Source organism: Pogona vitticeps, chromosome 5 (assembly GCF_051106095.1).
Source record: "Pogona vitticeps strain Pit_001003342236 chromosome 5, PviZW2.1, whole genome shotgun sequence".
Taxonomy (NCBI): Eukaryota; Metazoa; Chordata; class Lepidosauria; order Squamata; family Agamidae; genus Pogona; species Pogona vitticeps.
Window position 1 is genome coordinate 131707068 of NC_135787.1, and position 27318 is coordinate 131734385.

Below are 27318 nucleotides of genomic sequence, written 5' to 3' on the forward strand. Positions count from 1 at the left end.
TTCAACAAATGGGAAGAACATTTTTAGCATACTAAGTGTGTGCCAAATGTGAGCAGAAAATCATCAGTGCATCCAATTTAATGAGTTTTACAAGTTAATGGTAAATGTGGATGCTTGTGTAAAGCATCGTGTTCTTATTCCTTTACAAGTTTGAAAATGAAAGGGAAAAAGTGAAGAAACTGGAAGAGTTCAAACAATCAATAGAAATACGACTGGATCAAGAAATGAAGAGAAACATTGAATTACAAAATAAATATAATGGGTAAGAAGGTCTCAGTTTTTAAGAAATTAGCAAATAAGTGCTTAGTTCATAGAAGAATTCCTATTTTGTTAGTTCATAGAAGAATTCAGATTTTATTTTTATTTTTCAGTTTATGCATTTATGTTTTTACTGTACATTGCACGTAATGTATTATCAAATCACAGAATGTATGTATAACACAATATAGATATAGTGAATCAGAATTTTACTAGTGTTTGTGTACAGTTTTGTGTTCTGTGATGTAACTAATAGATGAAGTGCCAAGTCGCATCTTGGTCATGTGCTTGGTTACATACTGGATGGTGCAACTATGATGCACCCTGGCATCTCCCCAGTTAGCCGTAATTAACTGCAACAAGCCCCACAAACAAGCCCTAACCAATAGCCATTAAATTAATAACAACTTAATGCCAGAATGATAGAATAGTGTCATAATGATGTAGAAGCCTATATACGTAAGCAATTATGTTTTCCAGGGGCATTTGAAATTCATTTTTGAGATGTTATATGTTTGATTGTAATGACAAGTAGATATCCCCTATTTTCAATATAGATCTTGTAGTTGCTGTTTCAACTTATATACCACCGGACAGAACTAAAGCATTCTCAGGGCAGTTTACAACATAATTATGCAAAGAACCTGCCCCCTCAGCAAGCTGGGTACTCATTTTACTGACCTTGGAAGGATGGAAGGCTGAGTCAACATTCAGCCAACTATGAGAACCCATCAAGCCTGAACTCAGGTCATATGCAGAGGCTTGATTGCAGTACTGCAGTTTAACCACTGCTCCACAGGGCTAGTTAACATAGCCATGCACTTCACAGATTTTCTTTTGGTTTTCAAGGGTCCATACCACCTTGGCCTGGAGGAGCTGTGTGTGATGCAAAGATTGGGTGTAGTGAAAGAGGAATTACATCTGTAGATAATAAGCAGCACTCAAAGATGCACTGACTCATGGTCCCTGTGATCCCTGTCAGCAGAACCACTGTTGTGGCTGTAAAATGACTGAATGCAAAAGAAACAGCATGGCAAGGGAAGGGAACTTGTAGAAGGGAGAAACATTGTTATTTTGACACTGTAAAGGGCAATGACAAAGGTAATTGCCTGCTTCCTCAATGCAGTTTAAGACCAGGGGTATATTTATGCTTTTACTTTTGTCATAAAATAAACCTTTTGCAAACATGTCAAAATTTTGAAGCTGGAGATTTATAATTTAATAAACATGCTTTGACAGGAAGAAGTGAATCCACCATACGTTCTCTGGTATGTTCACCTCTAGCTTTATTTTTATAATATTTACAGCATTAAAATACTTCTAAAAATAACAAAAAAGAAACTAAAAGAACAGGAGAATGGAGAGAGTTCATCACAAACGAGATGTCATGGAGACAGAAAGAACAAGTATTCAGAAATTGATGCTGAAAAAGGACAGCTAAGAAAAGAGGTATTGTGACATTCACCCAGTGTCCCCTGCTTGTTTCCCTCGAACCAAGGGTTCACTTTGGCGACGTTGTTTCTTTCCTTCGCTGCCACCAGTGGATTTCCCCTATCCACACTGTAAATGACTTTCATCAGACACTTGCTGCCAAGAGAACTTGTTTATTAAAAGGAATTAGGTTGACTTCGAATCACAGATGTTCTTTAATCATTGTATAGAATCAAAAGCATTGAAACCTCGTATATTTTGTTACACACTCAATCACCATTTGCTTTATTTATTCACTTTAACCAGCTTAACTTTATATCAGTTCTCTCTATTTCTCTATCTCTCTTTAATCTTCAACCTCTCTCCTTCACACCTCGCACTCTGCTTCTCTAACTCACTAACTGACTAACTATCTGACTGAATGATCCGGCCCCTCCAGTCCTCTCATAGGCTCATGCAAATGAGCCCCAGCTATGAGTGACAGGAGTGACCTGGGCATTCGTCACAGGTATATTCTCACTTTTTTAAACAAATATAAGGGATCTATCAATTCCTGCATTTTCTGTAGTCCTTTTAGCGGAGAAAGTTCACAACTTTTAACCTATTCAGTGACTTTTTGCGTGACTCAAAAATAGTCAGCAGTGCTAGCAATAGTCAGCAAGCCTTTTTTGTGGACTGATGGCTACTGGCCATTACTCTTTTATCCACATATTTTGTAGGAACAATGATAATAAATCTGGGAATAGTGTGGTGTATCATTGGAGAATAAAAAATATACATAGCAGTGGACCATCGTGAGTGTAAATATTGAACTCTGCAGAACACTAGGAAAACATTATGCAATTCCAGGAGTATATTTTGTTTGAGTTCTGGATATAGCTCTGAGTTTTAGATTATCTTCTTCTTTAATTTATTTGGCTTTATGAATTACTGTACCTCCTGATTGAATTAATTAATCAGTTTCCTGTAGACTAAGATATTATTTTAAAACCTAACAAACTTTAATGACCAGGATGCATGGTTCTGTAAGCCAGTGGAAGTTATGGTGCCTTTGATGTTTAACTATAAGTTTAACTATAACTATAACCAAATGTTCCTGAAACAAACTAAAAAAAATTGCTCTTAATTGCTTGAATGTTGGATTAATCTGGATTTTTGGGTATATGTTGGCAGTGGGATCTCCTCTGACTTCATGTATGTATAATATGGATCTTTGACAGAAAAAGAGAATGTTAGTGTAAGTTATAGTTGGCTTTCAACATTTTAGCAGAAGATGTTGAACTGTCAGTTACAGATATTCACAGAAATATGGCGTGTGTTAGACCAGTGGTTCTTAACCTTTCTTACTTGGATGCTTTTGAACTGCAACTCCCAGAAACCCCAGTCAGGACAGCTGGTGGTGAAGGCTTCTGGGAGTTGCAGTCCAAAACTCCTGAGTAACCCAAGGTTAAGAACCAGTGTGTTAGACAATCTGCAGTATAGCCAAATATTGCTGATTAGATTTATATTTTTCCCTCCAAAACTGATACAGAAGTCATTTATGTGTCCACTGCACCTGAAAGAAGAAACACCCAAACGGGATGATGTGATAGACCTCAGACAAATGCAACAATATAAGAAAGACATTGAAGAGCAAGCGAAAGAAGAAGTTAAAAAAAAGCTGGAAGAAGTCAATTTGTTTTTGCAGGTAAATGTACTAACACCTCTCACTCCATAGCTAACCTGGTATAGTTAAACATCAAATTACTGATCCTGGGAGATAACAATCAGCAATTAACATTGGTTTTGCCCCACATGACCTTGTTTGTTTTTAACATTTCTGCATATGGACAAAATGACTTCTTACTTTCTAGATTTTATTATATCATTTTTCTGTCCAGACCCAGGCATCCTCCCAAGAAACCTTGGAAAAAATAAGGGTGGCTAATAATGCTTCCTTGATAAATCAGATGGAAAGCATAATTGGAGATCTACAATCTGAACGCAGCAAGCTGAAAAGCAGACTGCAAGAGTGTCTCTTACAAAACGAGGCCATGCAAACGGAATTGAAAAAGTACAAGGATTTGTACTTGGAAGAACTAAAAAGGAGGAAATCGTTGGGAAGCAAATTGGTTCGGTAAGTCAAAATGGTCTTACAACAATCCAGTTCTCCTCCCCGTGTCTTTCCTCTTCATTTTGTACACATTCATCATGGATAAAGTTCAGCATAAAAAGAACATTTGGTCATTGTACCGGTGACTCTTTTACAACAAAGTGTTCAGTAGAAAGATTTCAAAAAGTGCCATGGCACTAATGTTCTGAATAACCAAGTCACCTAAATCCTATTGAACACTGGTTGTCTGAAAATTCCTGCCAGGATTTTTATAGGGATCACACCACACTTGTGCAGTCACATGAGTATGCAACAGCATTTTTGTGCTGTGGTTGAGCAAAGATGGCATTTTATGGTGCTAATGCAAGTGTGAAACTTAAAAGCAACTGGCCAAAAAAGTATCAGATGCTTCCTTATATTAGCTAGGTAAAGTAACAGTGCAAGTAGAGTGGTACATGTGGGTCAGAGCCGTTATATTTTCTCCCAAATGCAGGTTAAAGCTGCTCAAAATAATACATTGATTTTCAGTAATGTTGAAAAGCCTTTTATTCTGGAATAAATGAGACTATGTAAATGATTATTCAGTGTCAGGTAGCACACACATAATTTATACCTCCCCACCCAGCCTCACCCGCATGTTTTGCTGTTTCCAGTTAGCAGTCAAAGTGCTGGCTGTCCGTTTATTGAAATCTCTTCAACTTGCACCTCTCCTTGAGACAAATGGATCTCTTGTTTGCTGTGGAGTAAACCGCAGAAGCCTCTGTGTGCTGCAGGGTCAGAAGACCAGCAGTCGTAAGATTGAATCCACGCGACGAGTGAGCTCCCGTCGCTTTGTCCCAGCTCCTCGCCAACCTAGCAGTTCGAAAGCATGTAAATGCGAGTAGATAAATAGGTACCACCTTGGTGGGAAGGTAAAACGGCGTTCCCTAGTCATGCTGGCCACGTGACAATGGAAACTGTCTTTGGACAAGCGCTGGCTCTATGGCTTGAAAACGGGATGAGCACCGCCCCCTAGAGTCGGACACAACTGGACTAAAAATGTCAAGGGAACCTTTATCTTTACCTTCATTCTCTGATATTCCCTCTCTTCTGTGCTGCTTTTTGAAGTTTCTGGAATTCCCTTTCCACATTGGTTTCCCCAGACTGCATAACAGCTTCTACTTCTGAAGCCAACACAGCAAGATAATCATGGTGGCAACTTGCAGCTCATCAACAATTTGCTTGCTTATGTGAGTGTGCAGACAATGCGTGCCTCGTTAATTAGCTGCAATTTGTCATTGCAATTTACACGTTTTCATTTATGCTGGATAAAACCCTAGGAGGATTGTGGCTAATGAACTCAGTGAAAGAACATGACCGTTTATGTTCTTATCTGTGCAATTCAGCTGATAGCACAGCAATTCTTTTATTCTTCTCCTTACGATACTAAAAATGTACACTCGGATATTTTGTGGGTTCTCATGAATCTGCTGTTATCACCATTCCTGCTAATACCAAACTTGATAGTCCCATTCTATCAACTAGACAACAACACAGAGCTACATAATAATTGGCTTCTTGAGGGGATTCTCCAGAAACACAGAAAAATACTCTTTTGTTTAAAGATTCAAGAAAGGAATAAGACAATACAGCCTAGTAATGAGTCACCATTCAAGAGGCACAGTGGTTACCAAAAGCCATGGATATTGCAGAAGGAGGAATTTACAGAAAAGAAAATTGTCATGTTCATGTTTCTGTACTTTTCGTTGTAGAGGGAGGGAAATACATGCCACCAGGATTTTAAATATACTATGGGGAGATGAGAGAAAGGAACAGACTCCATCAGCTTTCCCTTATTACAATACTGAAATAAAGCAACAGCTTCAGGCTCTCATGAATTCCTGAACCTATACTTCTTAACCTTCTATAGAAGAGCCCTGTGGTGTAGTGGTTAAACTGTGGTACTGCAGTTAGGACTCCGCTCACGTCCTAAATTCAATCCTGATGGGCTCAAGTAGCTGTCTCAAGTTTGACTCAGCCTTCCATCCTTTCAAGGTTGGTAAATTGAGTACCCAGCTTGCTGGTGAGAGGCCCAATGTGTAGCCTGCACAATTAAATTGTAAAACCACCCAGAGAGTGCTTCAAGCATGATGGGGCAGCATATATGCAGCACACTGTGCATTTACATAGCAGAGTGCAGGCCAATGTCAAAAAGCGAGGAAAGAAAATGGTGTTTATTTTTCCATGAACCCATTCCCTACCCTAGTCCCCATCTGGTGTAGGACTACAAGACCTCTGTTCTAGGCAGCCTAGGACAGAAGCACTCCAGGGGTGTGTGTTAGGGTGAAAACCACACATTGCATTAGGGGTTTCTTACCTATTAAAAAAAGGTTAAATGCATCTTTCAAATACACGAATACAACTTAATACAAGTAAACGTACCATTGATCTATCTGTTAATAGCTCGCCCACTGTGGATCTTTTACAGGTCTAATGAGAAGTTAGCAGAAGTAAAAATCAAGCTCTTTCATGAGCGCCACAAGAGCAAGTCATTACTTGCCAACAGCTTTTTAAGTGGAAGCATTTCTGCAAGTCCCATCTTGGAAACTGGTCAGCTTGGAAATCTTGGCAATAATGTAGCATTAAGCAGACCTTGTATCCCTGCAGCAGGATTCAGAAACCCAACTGAAAGTCCATTAGCCTCTAAAAGAAGAGTGGAGACTTACTTGGCAGAGGTAATGCTAGCTTTATTTTTCAAAGATAAGTACAGTGGTGCCTTGCTTGACGAGGATAATCCGTTCCAGCGAAATCGCTGTAGAGCGAAATCCTCATCAAGCGAAAAGAAAAAGCCCATTGAAACGCATTGAAAACCGTTCAATGCATTCCAATGGGCGAGATATCTGCTCATCCAGCAAAGATCCTCCATAGGGTGGCCATTTTCGGGTGCCTGTGCAGCGGAGAATGCCTCCTAAAAATAGCAGAGAGCCATTTTGAGCAGCCGGTGGCCATTTTGAAAACCCGACAATCAGCTGTTTTGATCGTCGTAATGCGAAGAATCAGTTCCCAAAGCAGGGAACCGATCGTCAGGAAGCAAAAAAGCCCATTAAAACATTGTTTTGCGATCGCAATTGCAATCGCAAAAACATTGTCGTGAAGCAGATGCGTCGTCAAGCGGGGTAATTGTTAAGCGGGGCACCACTGTAATAATATCTCAGCATTCACTCCTTTTTTATTTTGTGGGAGCATTGTAGCATTTGGCCCAGTGTTACTTGCTTAGGTGTCCCCAACCTTTTGGACATGATTAGAATTTTAAGAGGGCATTGTGGGCATTCTTATAGAAAGGCTGTCATGGTGAATGTGATCACTTGCAAAACACCTGTTTTCCTGAAGATTCAATTCTTCAAAGAAAAAAAAAAACCTCTAGTTTATGAATGTGGGAGACTGTATTTCTGTATCCATAATTCAAAATGCCAGGAAATGGCCCAATACTGCTGCACAGTATTGTGCCTTCATTGCCAGCAGGAAAAAGGCTACCAAGCTTTTAACAGCAAACAGCAGCCTGAATGTTGACCACATCAATGTCAACGGTTAAGATGGTCTACAGGGTACCCTCTAGTGCTCACTACCATTCACAAAGTGACACCAAGCAAGAGAAAATCTGAGAAGCTGACTTTTTTTCATTCATTATTCACTTCTCATCCAAAGATAAAGCAATTGTCAGGGATGTTTTTTGACGAGTGTGAATGGTTTTGCTGTGATGTTTACACATAAGTGATAATGCAGAATTGAATATTTTATTTCATAGCTAACAAAACACCATTCTCAATGTAATTTCAGATGCAAACGGAAATAGAAAAAAACATCAGGAGAGAATTAGACCAAGGTATGTTAGCAAACTACACGTTCATAGTTTCAAAACTCGCACTGCTGTGGAATCAGGGTTAAAGAATGATGGCAGTAATAGTACGTAAGGTATCATACCAAAACAGCATACATTATTACTGCCATCATTCCTTAACCCAAATTCCACAGCAGCATGAATATTTCTATAACTTACAAAGTAGATGTAAGACTATAAAACCTTTAATGGAGGGCCTTTACACTAGGTCTCTTCAAGGTCGCTGAGGTAGGATTTGAACCCGTCTATGTCATTTACTTAGCCAGAGAGTGAGATTACTTTTTTTTTCACATCTGGCTCCTAGTTTGCATCCCAATTTGTGACAAGCATTTAACAATGCTTTTAGTTTTAGCCAGTTTTAAAGATCTGGCTTTGTTTAGGTAGAACCCTGTATTCATCCCTATGCTAAGGGAAGAATATTGAGTTATGTCTTAAAATATTTCCAAGAATTCCTCTAATGATTAATCTTCCAAGTCAAGTTTTAAATTTAATTGAATATACATTTAAAAATGCTCTAAGTACCTTTTCTTCTCAAATATTTCATTTCAACTATTTTGAGCTACTACAAAATTAAGATAGTTTTACAGTTCACTTTTCAAATTCATATGCCATACTTTTCAGTCTGTAAAATAAAAAATTGCCAATCACAGCTCAGTCCAAGACAGCAGATTATATTGTGATTCCAAATGTTTCTGAAAACCCAAAGCAGTGGGTTTCTTTTGATTTGATTCTCACTATGACCCTCTAGTTCAGTGGAGGCAAACCTTTTTCGGCTTGAGTGCCCAAAATGAGGGGGTGGGGAAGAAACCAGTGGCTGCCGTGCCGCCCGGAAGACCAGAACCAGAACAGGAAGTGGCAGATTCAGGGGGAATCATGGGGATGGACAGGAAGTTAAAAGGGGAATCATAGGGACAGACAGGAAGTTAAAGGGGGAATCATGGGGACAGACAGGAAGTTAAAGGACCCTGAACAGGAAGAGAAAGGGGGAATCCCAGCTGCAGCCACCTCAAAATGTTTGTTTCCACAAGTGTGGGGGGCTGGGCTGCTCACTCGTGTGCCAGAAGGGCTTCGTGTGCCAGATGTGGCACGTATGCCATAGGTTCACCATTACTGCTCTAGTTCATGGAGTTGCAAAGCAATCCGTTTGATATACTCCATGTAGTAAACATATACTAAGAATTAGATTACTTTATTTAACGAGTAGATACATAAATTGCTAGACAATTTCCATGTTTTCAATTTATTCTACCATAGCAAAATAGGTAGCTCTTTTAGTAATTCTTTTTACTTGTCATTATGAAATAGTCACCCTCATGTTGGTTCTGGAGAAAAGGTGCCTCTTTATTGTTTGTTCTGTATTTTCTGTGAAAGTAATAGGAATCTAAGCTTTTCTTTTCTTTATTTTCAGCTAAAACTGAACTTGATGCTGAATTTGGAAGAGTTTGCCCTGTAGGATCATTCGATGGATCTTCAAAAAACTTAAATGTGGAACAAGATCCAGTATCCAACGCTGCACAGGAGTATTGTGATGTACTAATCAAAAACTATATGCTTTGAATAATATCTAATAAAAACGTATAGATGTTACTTTGATAGATAACTTTATCCATTGCTGTGGTGTTCGCCCCTCGTGGCCCCTGCCTGACTCCCCAAACACAGAGCACACGAAGGCAAACCAATACTCCTTTTTACCCGCTGCCACCAGTTGATCACTAAATCAACATTACTTATGGAAGGATGAAGACGCAGGTCCAAACTTCACTGTCATTTAAATAAAACTTGTTTATTGATTACAGATGTTTGATTATTAATCATAGGTAACTTCTACAGGTTTATTGATCATCAGTCTCAACCTTCTATTTGTTATACAGTTCTTATTCACTCTTCACTCTAATCACGCCTCAGATCTCCCAAATACCACACACTCTCTCTCCACTCTCATCTCTCACTGACTCTCTGACTGACTCACTCACTCTCTGACTCCGCCTCTTTTTACATCTCTCTCGGCTCCGCCTCTCAGCAACATTAGACTACAACATGAATAATGCATGACTATTTAACATAATAGGGAGAACACTACAATTGTCTACATCAAACACATAATGCCTGGTAGTCATGACAACAATGCCACATGCCACACCACCACCACCACCACAAAGAAATGTCTGGATCATTGACATTGCAATTCCAGGAGATGCCAGAGCTGAAAACAGCACACACACTGCACTGATATTTAACAGATACTTAGGTGTTTGATTAAAACTTGTATCTGTTATGTAGTAATAGTCAATGTTTTTAAAATTTTGATTGACTGTGCCTAGTATATTTGAACAACAACAGCAACAACAGTAATCTTAGAACTGCAGAGCCGGAAGGGACTCTATGGCTCATCAAGTATAGCCCCAGAACAGTGGGGAATCAAACTCACAACCTCCGCCTCTGCAGTCAGATACCTAACCCTAAACCCATCTGCTTATATCCTCGTCTGCACTCTACACATGAATGTCTCTATTTGTATCACTAGCAATTTTACCTATTCTTGGTTATTTTAAACAGATCATATAATTATCAGTAGCTCAGAATTTTTTAAAAAATATAACTGCTGATGAGCTTGGTCAAGATATATGGAATAGGCTGTATCCAACTGTGTCCAAGGACCAGCAAAATAGGATCCATTGCTACAGGGATGAACCACATGTGACCTTTCAAATGTTGAGTGGCAACTCCCTAGCTAGCACAGGCATGAATAACTGGAGGATCACGTGCTCCTCTTCTCTGTGCTAGTGGAACACACTTCCTTTGCCATAATTCCAAAATTTTGTTCCAGTGGCATGGGAAAATCCTCCAGTGCAGACAAAAATTGGAGAAAGAGAAGGAAAGGATACCTACGTATGCACTGTGCTTGATGTAACAGTGTCATTTTACAGCATGCTAGCTCATTTGAATTATGGAAGTGGGTGCTAAGTGACTGGGGTGAGAAGCCTTCTATCCTCACCCATTTTAAGAGGAAAACAGTATTTCACATATCTTCTACTGTGTTTCAATATATCATTCCATTCAATAATGTTTTCAGGATATTTTGAATTCTCGCATTACTTATTTTAGCTACAGTAAAATGATTAATTTTTTCCTCAACATTTCCAGCTTCAGGATTTGATCTTGTTTCCTGCCCCACCCCCCAGAAATTGGAAAGTTTCACTTTTGCTACCATATTTTCATTACTGTATTATAAATGAACAACGTTCAGAACAAAAAGCAATCTTTTCTGTCCAAGCAGCTGTATTTTTTCTCAACCTTTGAAAGCTGTGAAAACAATGGAATGAATGTATTTCAGTGCCTACATACATTCTTTATGTGAAAAAAAATCCTTAGTTCTGTTTAGTTATATAGGGCTGCTGAAGATCTGTCTGAAACCTTGACAGGCTGCTGTATGCTTGATGCACCAGTGGTCTGGCATGGGGTGTGGTGTCCTTCTGTTGTATCAAAGGGCAACAACAGCACACAGCAGGAGTTTCTCCACCCCCTCACCATTGTAATTATCCATTTTCCTCTGCTGATGTGACTATTTATTCTGAAGGGCATGGATGCTTCCTGATTCCCATCTTTGATCATTACACCGAACTAATCCTAGGAATGCAGGCTCATAATGGTAGACTCCTGACTGTATCAATGTGTTTCCCTGACACACTGAAACCCCTCACCACATTTAGGTGTGAATCCAAGAGGGATAAATAACACATCTAAAATGACAGAAATCTGTATTGGTACTGCAAAAGACATGTGCTCATCTGGTGCTAACAAATCCCTTATAACATCAAAGTTGCTATACCTACTTCACCCTCATTTGACTTAATTCTAAGGGGATGTGTGGGACGACATCATATGCTTTGGAACATTTCTCCTGAAATGTTTCTATAGAAGCAAAAGAAGATAAGCAAGGTTTCACTTCTCTGCAATGTTAACATTATGTTTTGCAGGAATCTATTCACAGGAATACTTTCAAGTAAAAGAGTGCTTCTGCTACAGCTTCTAATCCGGAATACCTGGAATTGAGCAGGAATATTAAGGGAGCCCTAGGATGAGTATCTTAGGAGCCTGTTTTTAAAATGCCTATACAGTATGGGCTTCATACTGGCTGGACAGCTCAGTGGGTTAGGTATCAGGCTGCAAAGCGAGGCTGGGAGTTTGATGCTCCACTACTGTCTTCTGGGAGAACAGTCAGCGTGTGTAGTCTTGGGCAAGCTGCACAATCCCAGAGCACCCCCTGCCCCAGAAAAGGAGAGTAGTAAACCACTTCTGAATACTCTCTGCCTAGAAAAACCCTGGAAGGAGTTGCCATAAGTCAGAATCAACTGTATTAAGGGAACTATTTGTATCATGCAGCAACAGGAGAGATTAATGCAGCTATTTTCTTATTTCCATTAGCTGGCATCACACACAGGACAGTGAGGGAATATTAAGTGCCAAAGTCTCATGCTCTGTTTCTCAGAAAGCTCCAATTGTTTTCTCCTAATTTTCCCAAGAGAGCTTTCCCTGGCCTTTCCTTTCAAACGTTAAACAAGATGAACTATCAGAAGAGCAATATGTTCAGGCTTTGCCCTGGCTCTGCCTCTATTAGCTGGCTTATCCTTGCCCAGGTAGCTACAGTGGACACCAGGTGGCTCAGCTTTGTCTCTCTTCATCATTCCCATTTAATGAGACCACATGTCCCTTATCAAAGTGCCCAGAAATATTCAGGAGGGAGCTTGTCTCCCATGTTACAATTATAATGCAATATAGCTACACCTTCATCACTGGGAGAATTTGTAAAGAGGTACTCCCAAACTCTGCAGTGGAGTTGACTATTTTTACTCCTGTTGACACAACAGTACTGTTTAACTGGTCCCTATCTTTATATATACTGCTTTTCCCAAAGCAGTTCTAATTGTGTGGTCATGTCAACACTTGATATTAGGTATCGGAATTTAATTTTATTATGTTATCAATTCAATATGAGAAATAGGGCCTCTTTAGAAGATGAATATGACTTTGACTATAGGATAAAAAAGATAAATGGTCCTTGTACAAAATCCAAATACAAGGGCAAGTGGCAATAAAGGTATGCCCCACCCTAGGCCTTCAGATTATGAATATATTGTAAGCCTCTGGGTAAACGGGGTTAGGATCAATCTGCCAGTACACTCTGGCATACTATAATCATGTACTCAAATTCAATTAAGTGTATGCATACTGGTATTATCTGAATGAATAATGGATGGAAAAAGAAAAACCCAACAACCAAGTTTTCAATAAAATGTAGAATTTAATATACATATGAAACCATACTGTTCAAAATAAAAATTACCAAATATCCAAGTTATTACACAGTATTTGTAAAAAAAGTAGCCATGCCAGCCTATAAATAGTTCTGTACAGCTGTAAATTTATGAAGTCCTACTACATCCTTGTCCTTTTTCTTCAGTGCACAACTGAGTTCAAAGGCTCTGCTCTTATATTCCCCAGGTCAAGGGCTGAGTCTGTTTCTTCATCAATTTCTCCAATCACAGCACTGTAAAAGAGATTATTATATATGAAGTTCTGAAACCAAGTTGATTTTTTAAAAAGGCACAAGACGTTTGATTTTCTTAAAAGTATCTGTCAATTCTGCTAAGTAATTCTGCATATTCATTTTTAGCCAAAAACAAGTATTTACTGTAATTGTGGGGAAAAAAGAACATAAAAAAGCAGTGAGTTCAGTGTGTATCCTCCTCCAAAGTGTGGAGTGTCATTTCATTGAACATCAATCCGATCATAAGATCGATCTACTGCTTACCAAGTGTTGGCTAATTTCAGGCAAAGAAAGTTATATTGCTCACAACAGGAAATGTTACATGGGAAAATGTTTGTGGACAAAGAATTAGACTTTTTCGAACCCTCATTATCTCCTTCCACAGGTAGCACATAGACTGAATAAAGCTTCAGAGCATCCTGAGTATCATTTACAACAAACATAAAAAGGTAAAGGTTCCCCTTGACATTTTAGTCAGTCATCTTCGACTCTAGGGGGCGGTGCTCATCCCTGTTTCCAAGCCGTAGAGCCAGCGTTTGTCCGAAGACAGTTTCCGTTGTCACCTGGCCAGCGCGACTTAAACCCGGAACGCTGTTTACCTTCCCACTGAGGTGGTACCTATTTATCTACTCGCATTTACATGCTTTCTAACTGCTAGGTTGGCAAGGAGCTGGGACAAAGTGACGGGAGCTCACTCCGTCGCGTGGATTCAATCTTATGACTGCTGGTCTTCTGACCCTGCAGCACACAAAGGCTTCTGCGGTTTAGCCCACAGCGCCACCACGTCCCACATACAACAAACACAGGCATCACAAATCTACTTTTTAAATATAGTTTAGGCTGCAATCCCATGTATTTTGAAAGTACTATAAAACCAAGTACAACATATTTTGAAGAAACAGAAAGAACGCAAACTTCAATATTTTAGGGAGGAAATATCAAAACCTGGATAAAAAGCTAAGAGCTGATAACCCATGAGTTCCTGAAATAGTCAACTAGGAGACCAAAGCCTGCGTCTGAATGCTGTGGAAGGCATGATGTTGCATTTTCACAAACAAAGATAAGTAACAGAACATATGGAAGTATCAAACAAGTATCAGATGACAGGTCACTTAAGTGGAAACAAGACAGTGGAGGAAAAAAGGTAACTCTTTGGTTCTCTGTGTGTAATTGCAACGTTTCACATCACTATAATATAAAAAAGAGGTCCAATATTCTACATTTATGGGCAGCAACACGGAAAGCCCAAGTAAAGATATAAAGAGAATATATCTAACATCTAGCCTCCAAATAAACCATCTAATCCTGAAAGCAAACAAGTATTTCAGCTTTGATTATAGTACATTAAAAACATTAGGGCCAGGGGGGCAAACTTACACATTGTCTCCTCTTACAATGTACAATCCTAATACTACTTGTTCCACTCCTTGTGAAGAACTGAACACTCTTTCATGGCTTTCATCCAAAATCAAGTTGATTGTTTGATCAAAGCCTTTGAGGGTTCCCTAGAAAACAAAGAAAATGAATGTTCAAGTTCTCAAATACTGCATTATGTCCTAAACATATACTAAATATCAAAAACTATACATCTTTAAAGATTATGATAATGTAAGAAGATTATTTTTAAAGTAATTTTTCAGATAATAAACTGTGTATTATCAACATCACTGTATTTCCCACCGAACCTCTGCTGGCCTCTGAACTGGAGTATTTAAAAAAAGACAGAAAATATGGTTATAAAGAGTAGTAACCAATGATTTATCAAATTTTTTATACTTGATCAAATGTTTCATTCTTCCAATATTGAAACAGCCCCTGATTTTAGTTTTAAAAAAAAAAATAACTGCTCCTGTACTAAAAGGGATTAAATGCTGAAGTTTTAGTTTAGAAAAAAAACTGCTCCCGCACTGCAAGGGTTAAATGCTTCCCCCCCCCCCCAATGGGCGGTATTAACAAATAAATACTTACTGGTGGGGCAAATCTGGCTTCCAGTGGGAAGGAGTTCTAAAGGCTGGGAGAGTTTTTGAAACACAGCTACATCTTTGATAGTGCAGGGATGGTGTTAAAATACTCGTGTTTTTAACACTTAGGTTGTTTTCTTAACAGGCTCTTTATAATATCTTTTTCATGGCAAGGGCAAGAAAAAATGTCCAAAAAGAGGCCAAAAAAGGGTCAAAGGCTTCACTGAGTGACTGTGCCCATGCTTATTTATTACTTTCATTTTCCCCGCTAGCTCAGGGCTTAGGAAAGTTCCTTTTGGTGCAAATGTTGGAAGATAACTTTTTGGAGCACCAGCCTAGAATCCTGACAAAAGGCCAATATGGTGAGATTCAACAATCAGAGGGATTGGTGACAGGGGATACATTTATAGGCCACAAATAATATTTTTTTAAAAAAAATCATGCAAAATTCAAGCTTTTGTGGGTGAATCACATGTTCAGAGGGACTGTTGACATCATCTTCAAGACTCAGCCAATCCCGAGGGTGTTGCTGCTGCCTTGGGAACTCAACCCCATTTTCCTGGGTCTTTGTGACCTCACAGGGGCCCCACCTCTCTGCTGGCAGATAAAAGGGGCTTGCTAGGCAAGGCAGGAGACCAGAAGGGAGGCCAGTGGCGAGAGGGCAGTCTGGCAGAGAGAGAGCAGTAGCAACTGCAGGGGAGCCAGCCCTTCTGCCCAAGGCAATTTCTCTCACAAAAGCAGATGAACTTGCTAAGTGGGCTTGCGAGTTAACAGCTCGAGGCTGGCGGAGATCCGTCGCTTGAAGCTGGCTGATATCGGTGATGAACCAGGGGGAAGTCGGTGGATGTTGGCAGACAGAAGCTGGTGAAATCTTTCTGCGGAAGCTGGCTGAGGCCGCAAGGCAGAGGCCGGGGGATGTTAGCCTCCTGATACCAGCTGGTGACAGCTTGGTGGATATCAATGGATGGAAGCCCGGGCATGGGTGTGAAAGGCTGGCGGAGTGAAGGTGTGTGTCAGGGGGTGGCTGGTGTGTATTTGTGTGAATGTGTATGTGAATGGGCTGGCTAGCGTTCCGTGGGGATGTCTCAGGGCGTGTGTGTGACCCAAGCAGTCGGCAGCTGGTGGAGGCTGGCTTCAGAAGTGGAGTAGAAGATATATTCCTGGTCAAAGCTAGTGGATGTTGGCAGGTGGAACTTCGGGATGAAGTTGCCAGAACATTGGTCGGGAGATACACCTGGGTTGAAGCCGGTTGACGGCAGTGGATGAGCTCATCCCTTAGGTTTCTCTCTCTCTCTCTCTCGTAGGGCCCAAAGCATACTCTTCCCCAGGGGGATGCGAGGGATCAGAAGGCAGCCGTCTTGCTAGGCCATTGTCTCCGCTGAGGATACCAGTTTAGCTTCTTTTCCAAAACCAATAAAATAATTTTCTGGAATGGTTTTGAAGCGTTGTCGTGTTTGTCAGGGGCTGTCTCGGAATTATCTCTCCCATCCCCTCATTATATCTGGGGCCTAAGGCCCTGGGTGGGTCTTTGTGAAGTCATGGTGTGGGGCCTTGTGATGTCACAGGAATTGGGAACATAATATTTCTCCATGCATGTGTGAGGGAGTGAGCTAGGCATTGTGGGTTCCCTGTCTGAGCTCCTAAGCAAGTATATCATGTGTCGTGTTGGACAGACACAGGAAGCCAGTGAGCCCTGGTGCCATTCAGAGAGGGTTGGAGTTGGGTACCCAAACACTATGGCCACCCCGTAACAATAAACAAGACTCGCTCCTTCCCTTCCACCACTGCTCCGCACATTTGTTTGCCTGGCCTGGAGATTCAGGGGAGACCAGTCAATTCCTGGCACAGCAGCTCATTCTCTGAGACCTGGCAAGCCTCATCTTCATCATCAACACCATGAGCACTCCATGGACATCTCCTTGCAGAGTACAAGTGGGGAGAAAATATGCCACTTCAAAGAAGCTTCCAGTCCAACCTCTCACGCCAGTGCCACAACCAAGAAAATGGAGATGGACAATGATTTGGAGATGAGCGTACATTAAAATTGATGTGGCTCCATGCCATGGATAGATGGCAAAAATACACTGGTACTGCAAAATCTGCTGTTTGAGGGCAGTGGCTGCCTCTGATTGCCTAGTGCAGTGATGGTGAATCTTTTTTGAGCCCAAGTGCCCAAATTGCAACACAAAATCAACATATTTATTTCAAACTGCCAATACTGCAATTAAAAACCAAATGCTGAAGTTTTAGTTTTAAAAAAACTGCTCCTGTACTAAAAGGGATTAAATGCTTGTTCCCCCCCCCATGTGCAGTATTAACAAATAAATACTTACTGGTCCTCCAATCCCCCAATTGGGCTAGACCGGTAATGGTCGCCATTGCACCCCTCCGCTAGACCACTGCACCAGCCGAGGGGAGTGCTGAAATCTCGGATCGAAGGATGGGTAAGTATTTCTCTATGAAGACTTACGGCTCGTGTGCCAACAGAGAAGGCTCTGTGTGCCAACTGTGGCACATGTGCCATAGGTTAGCCATCACTGTCCTTTGGACTGCACTTCTTAGACTGAGCCAAATTTATATTCAGTCAAAGGAAAGCCACGTTCAGCCCTAACCATAGATGTCTGAGAAGCAGAATGCTAAGCTAAATAGAGCTTCAAATAATCAACTGGTCAATGAAGTAAAAACAAAAAACCCTCTACTATGTTTATTAAGTCTTATTCTCAAATATTTTTGTACAGGACTTCAGAATCAGTACCTAAAATTAACAGTGCATTCCTATAAATACATTATTCATGCCAATTCTAATCAACTGCTTTTACAAGACCAGAGCTTTATTTTTCATTTATAAATAATCTAACTCTGATTTCAGTACATGATTACAAGAAGATATAACACAGTTTTGGAAATTAGAAGATTTTCAACTGGATATTGGGGAACAAATAAAGACCATTATACGAGCAAGGAATCATAACAATTAGATGAAGCAAAATGATGTTTGCATACAGTGGGTTGAAGAAACCCTGCCTCCAATGTTCCCTTTAATTTTTGTTTCTGCTGTGCAGAAGCCTCACTTCGCGTACATGCAGAAGACCAGGGCTTCATCTGAATCAGGAAGAAAACAAACCACCTGCTTGATTGCCCGTGTGCAGCCCCAATGGAGCTCTGTGCATGAACACCTTAGGGAACGTTGGCTGTCTCCAATCCAAGCAACTTGAGTTTTTTTTTCAATTATACCGTGTTTATTTCTAATTTCTCAAACTGATTTCAAGCTACAGAGCCTGAAACTGTCAAGATCCTAACACAAATATGCCAGCAAATACAGAAAACGAAACAATAGGTCACAGACTGGAAATGTTCGATATACATTCCAGTTTGCAAGAAAGGAGGTGGAAAGGAGTGAAGCAATTACTATTGCATTAATTTCCCATGCAAGCAAAGTGATGCACAAGGTGCATCAAGAGAGACTTTTACCCTCTAGTGAGTGAGAAATGCCTGACATTTAAGTTGGAGTCCAAAAACAAAAAGGCACTAAAGATCGTACAGCAATTACACACTGGCTACTTCTTTCAATTTGTGCTTTATGGGCTATAGCAAAGGCTTTGACTGTGTGGATCATGAGAAATGAGTTGTTCTCAAAGAAATAGAGGTGCATCAGCATTTGGTTGTTCTGATATATAACCTGTATTCTGTGTATTCAGATGGAATATGGAAAAACAGAGTGGCTTCCAAAAGGCAAAGGTGCCAGGCAAGGGTGTATTTTATCTCCATTACTGTTCATTCTGTACACAGAACATATACAAAAAGCTTGACTAGGTTCACATGAATAGAGAGTGAAAAATGGTGGGAAATACAACTTAAGATATGCAGATAGCACCATCTTACTGGCAGAAAGCAGCAATAACTTGAAATAAGTCCTGATGAAGCTTGAAGAAGAAAACACAAAAGCACGACTTCTGATGAACATTAGGAATACAAAAATCATCACTACAGAACTTCAGGATTTAGTGTGGGCAAAGAAGAGACTGAAATTGTTAAAGAATTTGTATAATTCTGATTAATCATTGAATCAAATGGAATCTGTAGCCAGAAATCAAAAGAAGGGAGAGACTAGGGTTAGCAGCTATGAAGTATCCAGAGAAAATCATCCATTGTAAGAATGTGTTACTAGAGACCAAGGTGAAGGTAATCAACAATCATATTTTGAATTACTATGTATGGATATGAAAGCTGGACAGTGAAGAAAGCAGACAGAACAAAAATGGATTCATTTGAAGTATAGTTCTGGAGAAGAGCTTTACAGAACTTTCTAGATTGCCAGAAAAACAAACAAGTGGGTTTTATATAAATTCGAACCTGAACTCTAGAGGCAAAAAATGGCAGAACTGAGACTGTCATATTTTAGGCATCTCATGGGAAGATAAAACTCATTGGAAAACACAATAATGCTTGGAAAAATGGAAGGCAACAAGAGGAAAACCAAATCTCAGGTGGATTGGTTCCTTAAAAGAAGCAACAGCTTTGAGTTTGCAGGAGGGGAACAGTGCTATTAATGATACACATTTTGGAAGTAATTCATTAATAGGGTCTCCATAAGATGGAGGTGACTTGACAGCTCTTAACAACAAAGTATGAAATGGACAATGGCCTTAACAAGAAACAGCTTATGTTAAATTCTGCACCATGCAAGTATGTGTTTGGCAATTACTATCAAGTCCGTTTCAGAACAATTACAAAAATAAAAAAAATGTGTATTTAAAAAGAATACTTACCACAATCATCCGACCATCTGAAGTAATTACAGCAACAGTACCTGAGACTCAAGTTAAAGAATGGTCTTGATATACATTAAGTTGAGAAGCCATAACTTATTTTAATGTAACATGCAATTGTTAATAGTAGCAGCTAATATTATTGTGACAAGTAATAATAGGGGATTTGTACAGGAACAGCTTGTGTTAACAAGGTAAGGAGGAGTAGATTTCAGGTGTAGAAAGACTGGCAGAGAATATGGATTACACAGGATAAGGAACTGGCTAAAAAAAGACCAGCAGTGGAGAACACTAAAAGAGGGGCAGACCACAGGAAGAAGAAGAAAAAAGATCTATGAGAGGTATTGACTATGAGAGCATATGATATTACAGTGGAAGCTTATAACCAGGAACTGTGTTGCAGAAAACTGAATGTGTATGCCACTATACCCTGTAACTAAATGCCTAGGCACTGGAGGGCTGAAAAGCATCATATACCTAAATTAATACCTCAAGTGTGTACAATATTATTATCTGGTTTGTAACAACTCATATTTATCACTCATTTTCTAAAAATTTGAAATAACGGGCATATATATGTAACTTAAATAGTCAGTTAAACAGTCACTGTAACTCTCATTCACAACATGTGCCCCAACAGAGGATTAGAGAAGGCAGAAGACTTGTTGTAGGCAGACATCCCCTTATGCTGGCAGAAATGCCACTATGCCCGTAATGCTGGCTGGTCTCCAGGATTTGCTAGCTAAACTGCTCTCCTGGCTAGGATCTGCTGCCAGAAGAGAAAAAAAGTATCAACAGCCACTGTGCTGGTAGAAATTTAGGCCGGGATGAGTCCTTTGTAATTTCCAACATCCCTAAAGCGGAAGAAGTTTGGATCGCTACAATACAAGATGAGATGATTAATCTACGGATAGAAACATGGAAAACCTGAGCAAAGACTGCAATATATCCAGCGTCCAACTTCCCAATAAACCACCAGCTTCAGCTAGCTTACCTCTGGTTAGCTCACGTTCCCTATTTCAGATTGTGCTTTCAGTGTTCAATGTGATGATTAAAAATAAAAAACACATTGGGCTTTACCATAATAATCCACAGGAACTGTACTGTGTAGTTTTCTTGTTAGAGAAAACTGACCAGCTTGTGTGGGTAGCAGTTGGCGTGCCATGAAACTCTCTGGGTGCCCTTGGGTCAGTCACTGACCTAATTCACAGGACTGTTGGGAAGGGGCAAAGGAGAAGGAGGAGAGAAGGAGTGAAAAAATGCAACTCATGAGAATAAATAATAATCCACATTTTGCTTGGGTTCCAAGTAGGAATGGAGACTGGCTCTCAAGTTGGACTTAAGTCACAATGTCGTCCCCCCCCCCAGTGACTTGGACTCGACCCACGACTCAAGAGCCTGCCCACCCTTCCTTTTTTTTCCCTAGGGGGAAAAAAACTTATTTTTAATAGGGACTCAGGACTTGGCATCAAGGACTCAGACCCAAAGGCTTGCCAACATCCCGGGTTCTAAGCAAGCAAACTGCCTGACAAGCTATATAAAAAAAAACCCTCCCTGCTGCAGGGCTGGCTCCAAGCAAGGGAATGCTCGCTCTCATCCGGAAGGAGCAACACGACAGTCCCTCCACAATACAGGACAATTCCTATTTTGCCCTTCGCAGTTAAGCCCCCGACTCGAGCGTTATCGGACAAGCATGTCCCTGAAAACGCTCACGAGCGAGAGAAACGTTTCCTCTCGCGGATCGTTACATTCCCTCGTCTGGACCAGCTGTCGGAACCTGAGGCTCCGCTCATTGGCTTCCCCTTCTAAAGGCTAACAGGACCAGCACCGCCCCTGAAGAAAAGGATCCGCCTCGGCCGCCCCTGATTGGCCACCACCGTCCCGTAGAGGCACAGAGAGCAGCCAATGGCACAGCTGCCGCTTCCAAAACTACAACTATGGCGGAGAGAAAGTAAACGGACTCGGGTCAGCCCCATCCTCCGCGCGGCCTACCTTCACACCGCCCTGTATCCTCGAGCGGGGGCGGGAAGCGGGGCGGCTCACGCGAAAACTCGAAAGGAGGCCGCGGGGCGGTTCGGGCGGACTCTCCTTCCCGCCGCCCGTCCCAACCGGGCCCTTGGAGAGCTAGCGCTTTCCCCACAACGGAAGGATACGGTTAATATAGTTCTCCAGCGCGGAGGTCATGGCGACGTTCGCTGCTCTGGTCCTGGGAAGAGGCCGCGGTTGAACAGGCCGCCGGGAAACTTTTTTCGTAGTCTATGGGGCAAAAATGAACGTAGTTCGCACTACCCGCTAGTCCCTCATGTAACGTTACAGCCACGCCCGGGCGATATCACTGCGCATGCGCTCGTAGTGTTCTTTCTATTGCCCATGCGTGGAAGACAACTGAAGGGGCGGGACTTCCGCCTGCCTTCTTTATTAGCACTCCTATAGAAAACGGGAAGAGTTCGTCCTCTGGGAAAACTGTCTCCCGCAAAGCGCCAAAGATGGCAGGAAACACAGGATGGGGCTTCCCCCTCCCCCGCCAGCTGGCTTGGAAAGTCTGAGATACTGATCTTGAGTTTCCATACATTTTCAAATTGCTCCATACTGGTTGCACTATTTTATGTAAATATTGACCTGGAAGGAGACGAGTGAAGAGAAAGGGGCTTGCAACAGTCCGGCAGTATCTTCCCTTTCTGTATTGCAGATTGGATATAGTAGGAACAGAGGCTGTTGGGACTTTGCAGCCCAAATGTGGTTTTCAACCCTCACCAACGTTAGAACAGATTTCAGGATATACATAATTCAAGTCCCTCTCCACCCGCAATCCTAGCGTCCGCTTCCATTCAGAAACTCTGGACTCCTTTGATCTCCGTCCAAGCTTTTTTTCTGTTACATGCCGCCCAGTCGCATCTCATTTATAGCAGCCCCTAATAGGATTTTTGTGGTATAAGATATTTAAGGAGCGGTTTCACCAGCGTCGTCTCTCGTGGAGTTTCCATGGCCAAGTAAGGGTTTGAATCAAGGTGTCCTGATTTCCCAGCCTTCGCTTCTTCTCAATAGTTCGCGTTGCGTCTTAAGTTTTGGACGCTCTCATCCATCCCTACCGCAGGACGAATACCTGCTTAATAAACGTGTCTTTGCTTCTGACGTTTATTTGGTAGGGAAGGGGGGGTTATCCAGGTCCCCGATCTTTATTACGTTATAACCTTCGAAGTTTCTACTGGGATTTTAATTTTTATTCCCATTCCGAAGAGTTGGGGGGGGGATAGTGCCGAAAGCTCGAAGCAGTGTACACCCTTTAAGAGTCTTACTTTTGTAAGTCTACATTAAAAGGGTTAAGGAGACTGGATTAGCCAATGATGGGCCACTGCTATAACCCGAACGTCGTTGGTCCTTCTGGCAAATAATCGCACAAACAATTGGTTGAACAGGACAATCTAAAGGCGAGAGATGCTCTTTCTGGCTGCGCATGCGCAAGGGGTCCCTATTTAAACCCTGCACTTTCTGCAAAGAGTGCCTTTTTTCAACTATCTGTTGTGGTTGGTGGAGCGACGGAAGGAAGATTTATTCAGCGCTGGAGGATCTGAAGCTGGAATTTTGTGCAGGCTTGCGTTAAGAATAAAACCTCCTTGAATACAGTAACATTTATTTATGAGAAAACATGCCTGGTCCGCACTTAAATGCAACAGATCTAAAAATACAGTAAATTGCTGTTAGGAAGCTATGTTAGTCTATTTCAAGATGTATAACAGAACAAAAAAAGAGGTGTGGCATCTTTCAGTTTCAACATGTTTGTTTTGATGTGAACTTTCGTGATTTATAAACTCCGTCCTCGGATATATGGTGTACAGTATTTAAGTTTAGTACACTGCAGTCCAACATCCTTTTGAGGTTTTTAAAAAATCCATATTATTTATATTAAACTATTATTATTCCATATTCTCTAAAGGAATCTAGAATGGTAATTTCTGAGTGTGTTAAACCAACCAAATGCAGCTGTCCCACATGACCAAAGAAGAGTTATGTAAAAAGCAATAAAGCATCCTTGGGAACTATATTCTGGTATCCATTCTGAGGAAAGGGAATGCATTTTGGGGGAAAGCCCGACATGGTACCATCAAAGTAGGCTAAACTAAACAAATTTATTAGTCATAAATACATAAAAGTGATGCAACAAGCTAAAAAACTTCTATAGAAATCACATTCCTCTGTGGGCAAGGAAAAGTTTTATTTCAACCAAATTCAATTGATTTTATTTATTTATTTATTTATTTTATTTATTTGATTTCTATCCCGCCTATCTGGACTACCAGATTTACTCTAGAAGTACAGAGTGCCAGAAGCCAACTTTGCTCTTTTTCAAAGCATCACTGATACACTCAGTTAACAGCAATTTAAAAGAAATGGAAAACTTCCTTTCCCTCCAGATTCCTGTCGTTTTCCCTGCATCCGTATTTTTTTGCTCCATAAGACACACTTTTCCCTTCAAAAAAAAGTGAGGTGAAAAGTCTGTGCGTCTTAAAAAGAAAATATATTGTGTTTGGTTCCCTCTAGTGGTCAGTCTGATAATTACACCTTTTGTACAATGCTGATCTTGAAGGACCCTGCCTCAAGCTTGCTGGGACTAGGCAAAATGGTGGTGGCTTAACAGACCCCCCCAGTACTGTACTCATTAGTAGTGCTGATACTACAGAGCATTCATAGCAGCCCTGTAGGACCAGCGCTGCTTACTGCACAGCTGGATCACGTGACCAGCCCAGACGCTGGGGAAGCAGAGAAGGAGAGGGAGAGAGGGAGAGATAGCTCCACTGAGGGAGAAGACTCATCCAGGTACCATAAATAACATAATACAGAGGAATTCCTGGCTGGATTGCTGACTGGTGACATTAAGGGGTACATGAGGCATTGTTGGAGAAAAGTAAGATTTGTTTCAGTTGCTCACTAAGTGAAAGCCTTTTATTTCTTTTAAGATTTGTCCTACTATTCAAAGCAACCCACTCTAATGGTATCTTAAACCTGAACTTTACACTGATGTATTGCGCCTTGGGGTGTCTACTTCACTCCCCTAATGGTGAACATAATTCAAAATGTATTATATAAAGTAATAGACCTCTTCACGTGGGACCACTCTGCCTATAGAGATACTATAGAACTTTATTACACTGTTTGGTTCAGAATATTTTTTCCTATTTTCCTCCTCTAAAAATTAGCTGTGCCTTATGCTAAGGTGCGTCTTATGGAGCGAAAAATACAGTATTTCTTTAATAACCCTTAGGGCTTTAAATTTTTTGAAATAAAAACCACAGATTGGTCTCCAAATTGAGAAATGAGCTTTGCTAACTATTCCAATTTTCAAGATCAAATCCATAAGTTAATTTGCTCCCTGATCTGCTAATATAAATAAATTAAACTGTTAGCCACACTTCAACATCTAGCTATTACAGAAACAAAAACAGGTGGAATTTATAAATAGAGCAGTATATGAATATGAAACTCATTGTTAAAATATCAGCTTCCTAGGAGCAAGAATTAGTGACATCGTAGTTTGCTTAAACTGAAGCAAATAAAATGATAATCTGAAACTACCTTTTTAGTTTGATTTTTCCCATTGCAGTAACACTTGATAATTCTTTTTGCATTTGTAAATTGTGTGCATTTAATCGAACTAAAGTACAATAATTAAAGACTATGAAGACGTGTGATTAACCAGACATCTGAACATTAGGAGTGTGTGAACTGAAGGAGGTTTGTTTTGTTTTGTTTTGTTCTGTTCTGTTCTTAAAAGGGAGTTGAATACCATTCTGGTTACCCTTCAATGCCCATATTGTTTTGTTCTGTTCTGCTCTTAAAAGGGAGTTGAATATCATTCTGGTTACCCCTCAATGCCCATATGAAAGAGACATTTGGGGAACCTTCTTCTAAGCATTATGAAGCATAGTCAGATTGCTCAGAAATGATCTGAAAATGGCCAACAGTACTTTAAAAATTAAAAACCAGTTCAGGATTCTTCAGTGGATTTTTGAATATGTAAGTTGTGATTGCCATGAAAAGAAAATGTACTGATTTCATATTTCTACTTTTTTTTCTTTTCAGTGGCAGGACATAAGAATATTTTTTCCGTGTATAAGACTATACTTTTGTCTAAATTTTTTAGACTAAAAATTGAGAGTCGTCTTATACAAGGAAGTAAGCTGAGGAGAATCCAAAAACAAGAAGAGGGGAAAGCAGGCATCAAATTGTTCCTGCAGTGCTTTGATCCCTTTCCCCTACACTTGCTAAGCCCCACTTAGATTTCTTAATTTTGGGTTAGAAAAGTGGGGGGGGGGCATCTTATACATGGGAGTGTCTTATACATGGAAAAATAAGGTAGTTTCATTCTGTTTAAAGACATGAGTCTGAAGGGTCAGACTAAAAACTAAAGAAAGTGCATGAATGATGTGTGCCTCAGCAATCAGATTTACAACTTAAGCCACGGACAAGTTATTCAGTAAAGTGCAGTTAAATACAAGACACAGAGATGAAGAAAATCAGATGCTATGATAAATAGATCGTACAGTTCTAATTACAGAGTAAGCATGGGCTTAGTTAAGGCACTTTTGACAGTGTTGGTAACAACAGCTTCTGACCTGACCATGAAAGTTGCTGACTTCCAGCCTTTCTAGCCATAAGATATGTCCTTGGAGAACAGCAGGCATTTAAAATAATAGATGTTTTGTATCCTGATCAAAGCCAGTAATAGCTAAAGGATAGAATGACTCATTGAAGAGGAGGTATTCACAAAATCCCTAACAGAGTGAAAATATCTTAACCTAACAGATAATGATGTAGTCATAAGTGAACATGAACTCCCCTGGAGAAACAATTCTGTTACTGGAATGTGTGTGATTTAAAAAAAAGTCTCTCTTATGTAGTTGAGGGTCCTTTCACCATTTAGTTTACTAATTCATCCTGATTTATAGGTGCATCAGAAGATACACAAACTGGCCTGTATTGTTTTCCACTTATATTCTATTAACATCTAAATTTCAAACTCAAAATACAGTAGAATAAGTAAAGCATCTTGTTTTTGAACATCTGCATAAATTGATCATCAGGAAGGTTTCTTACTATATTTTTGTTCATGATTGTATGGGAAATTTCAGACACCTTCAGTGGTTTTTGACATGTATTAAAAAAACAACAGATATCTTTCTGAGGTACTATGAATTGGGCAGATTTTTTGAGTTGATTCTCAGCATATGGTAAATTTATTTTCCAGTATGGGGATGATTTCAAAGAACGAGGAGTAATGGATCAGAGTATACTGGAGAGATGTCAGTGCCCAGAACTCCTACACAGAGATATTTTAAGTATATGAGTCAACACTTAAGACAAATCCATTTGAATTGCATTTGAAA

At 40.3% G+C, this 27318-nt stretch overlaps 2 protein-coding genes across 2 annotated transcripts in view; one reads left to right on the forward strand and one right to left on the reverse strand.

Moving 5' to 3' along the window:
* ANKRD7 (ankyrin repeat domain 7) overlaps positions 1–12998 on the forward strand; it is a 68113-nt gene extending 55115 nt beyond the window's left edge. Inside the window, exons 21-27 of the mRNA XM_078376804.1 lie at positions 150–262; positions 1566–1707; positions 3221–3376; positions 3570–3805; positions 6249–6495; positions 7598–7643; positions 9067–12998. Of these exons, the coding sequence (XP_078232930.1) occupies positions 150–262; positions 1566–1707; positions 3221–3376; positions 3570–3805; positions 6249–6495; positions 7598–7643; positions 9067–9215 (1089 nt within the window). The 3' untranslated portion in view covers positions 9216–12998. The remainder of the gene's footprint in view (positions 1–149; positions 263–1565; positions 1708–3220; positions 3377–3569; positions 3806–6248; positions 6496–7597; positions 7644–9066) is intronic.
* Positions 12941–22318, reverse strand: LSM8 (LSM8 homolog, U6 small nuclear RNA associated). Its single transcript, XM_020789712.3, has 4 exons — positions 22090–22318; positions 19937–19977; positions 14584–14711; positions 12941–13206 (listed from the first exon to the last, which is right to left on the reverse strand). Exons 1-4 carry the CDS (start codon positions 22118–22120, stop codon positions 13116–13118), a joined length of 291 nt encoding a protein of 96 aa, XP_020645371.1. The 5' UTR covers positions 22121–22318; the 3' UTR covers positions 12941–13115.
* Positions 22319–27318: the final 5000 nt, after the last annotated feature.

Bases quoted from the DNA above. Each gene is read 5' to 3' on its own strand.
- LSM8 (XM_020789712.3), bottom strand. From the start codon at position 22,120: ATGACCTCCGCGCTGGAGAACTATATTAACC. The intron at 14,712-19,936 runs GTAAGTATTCTT...TTTGTTTTCTAG, and splicing joins CAGATGGTCGGATGATTGTG to GGAACCCTCAAAGGCTTTGA. The intron at 13,207-14,583 runs GTAAGTTTGCCC...TCTCTTTTACAG, and splicing joins ATTGTAAGAGGAGACAATGT to TGCTGTGATTGGAGAAATTG.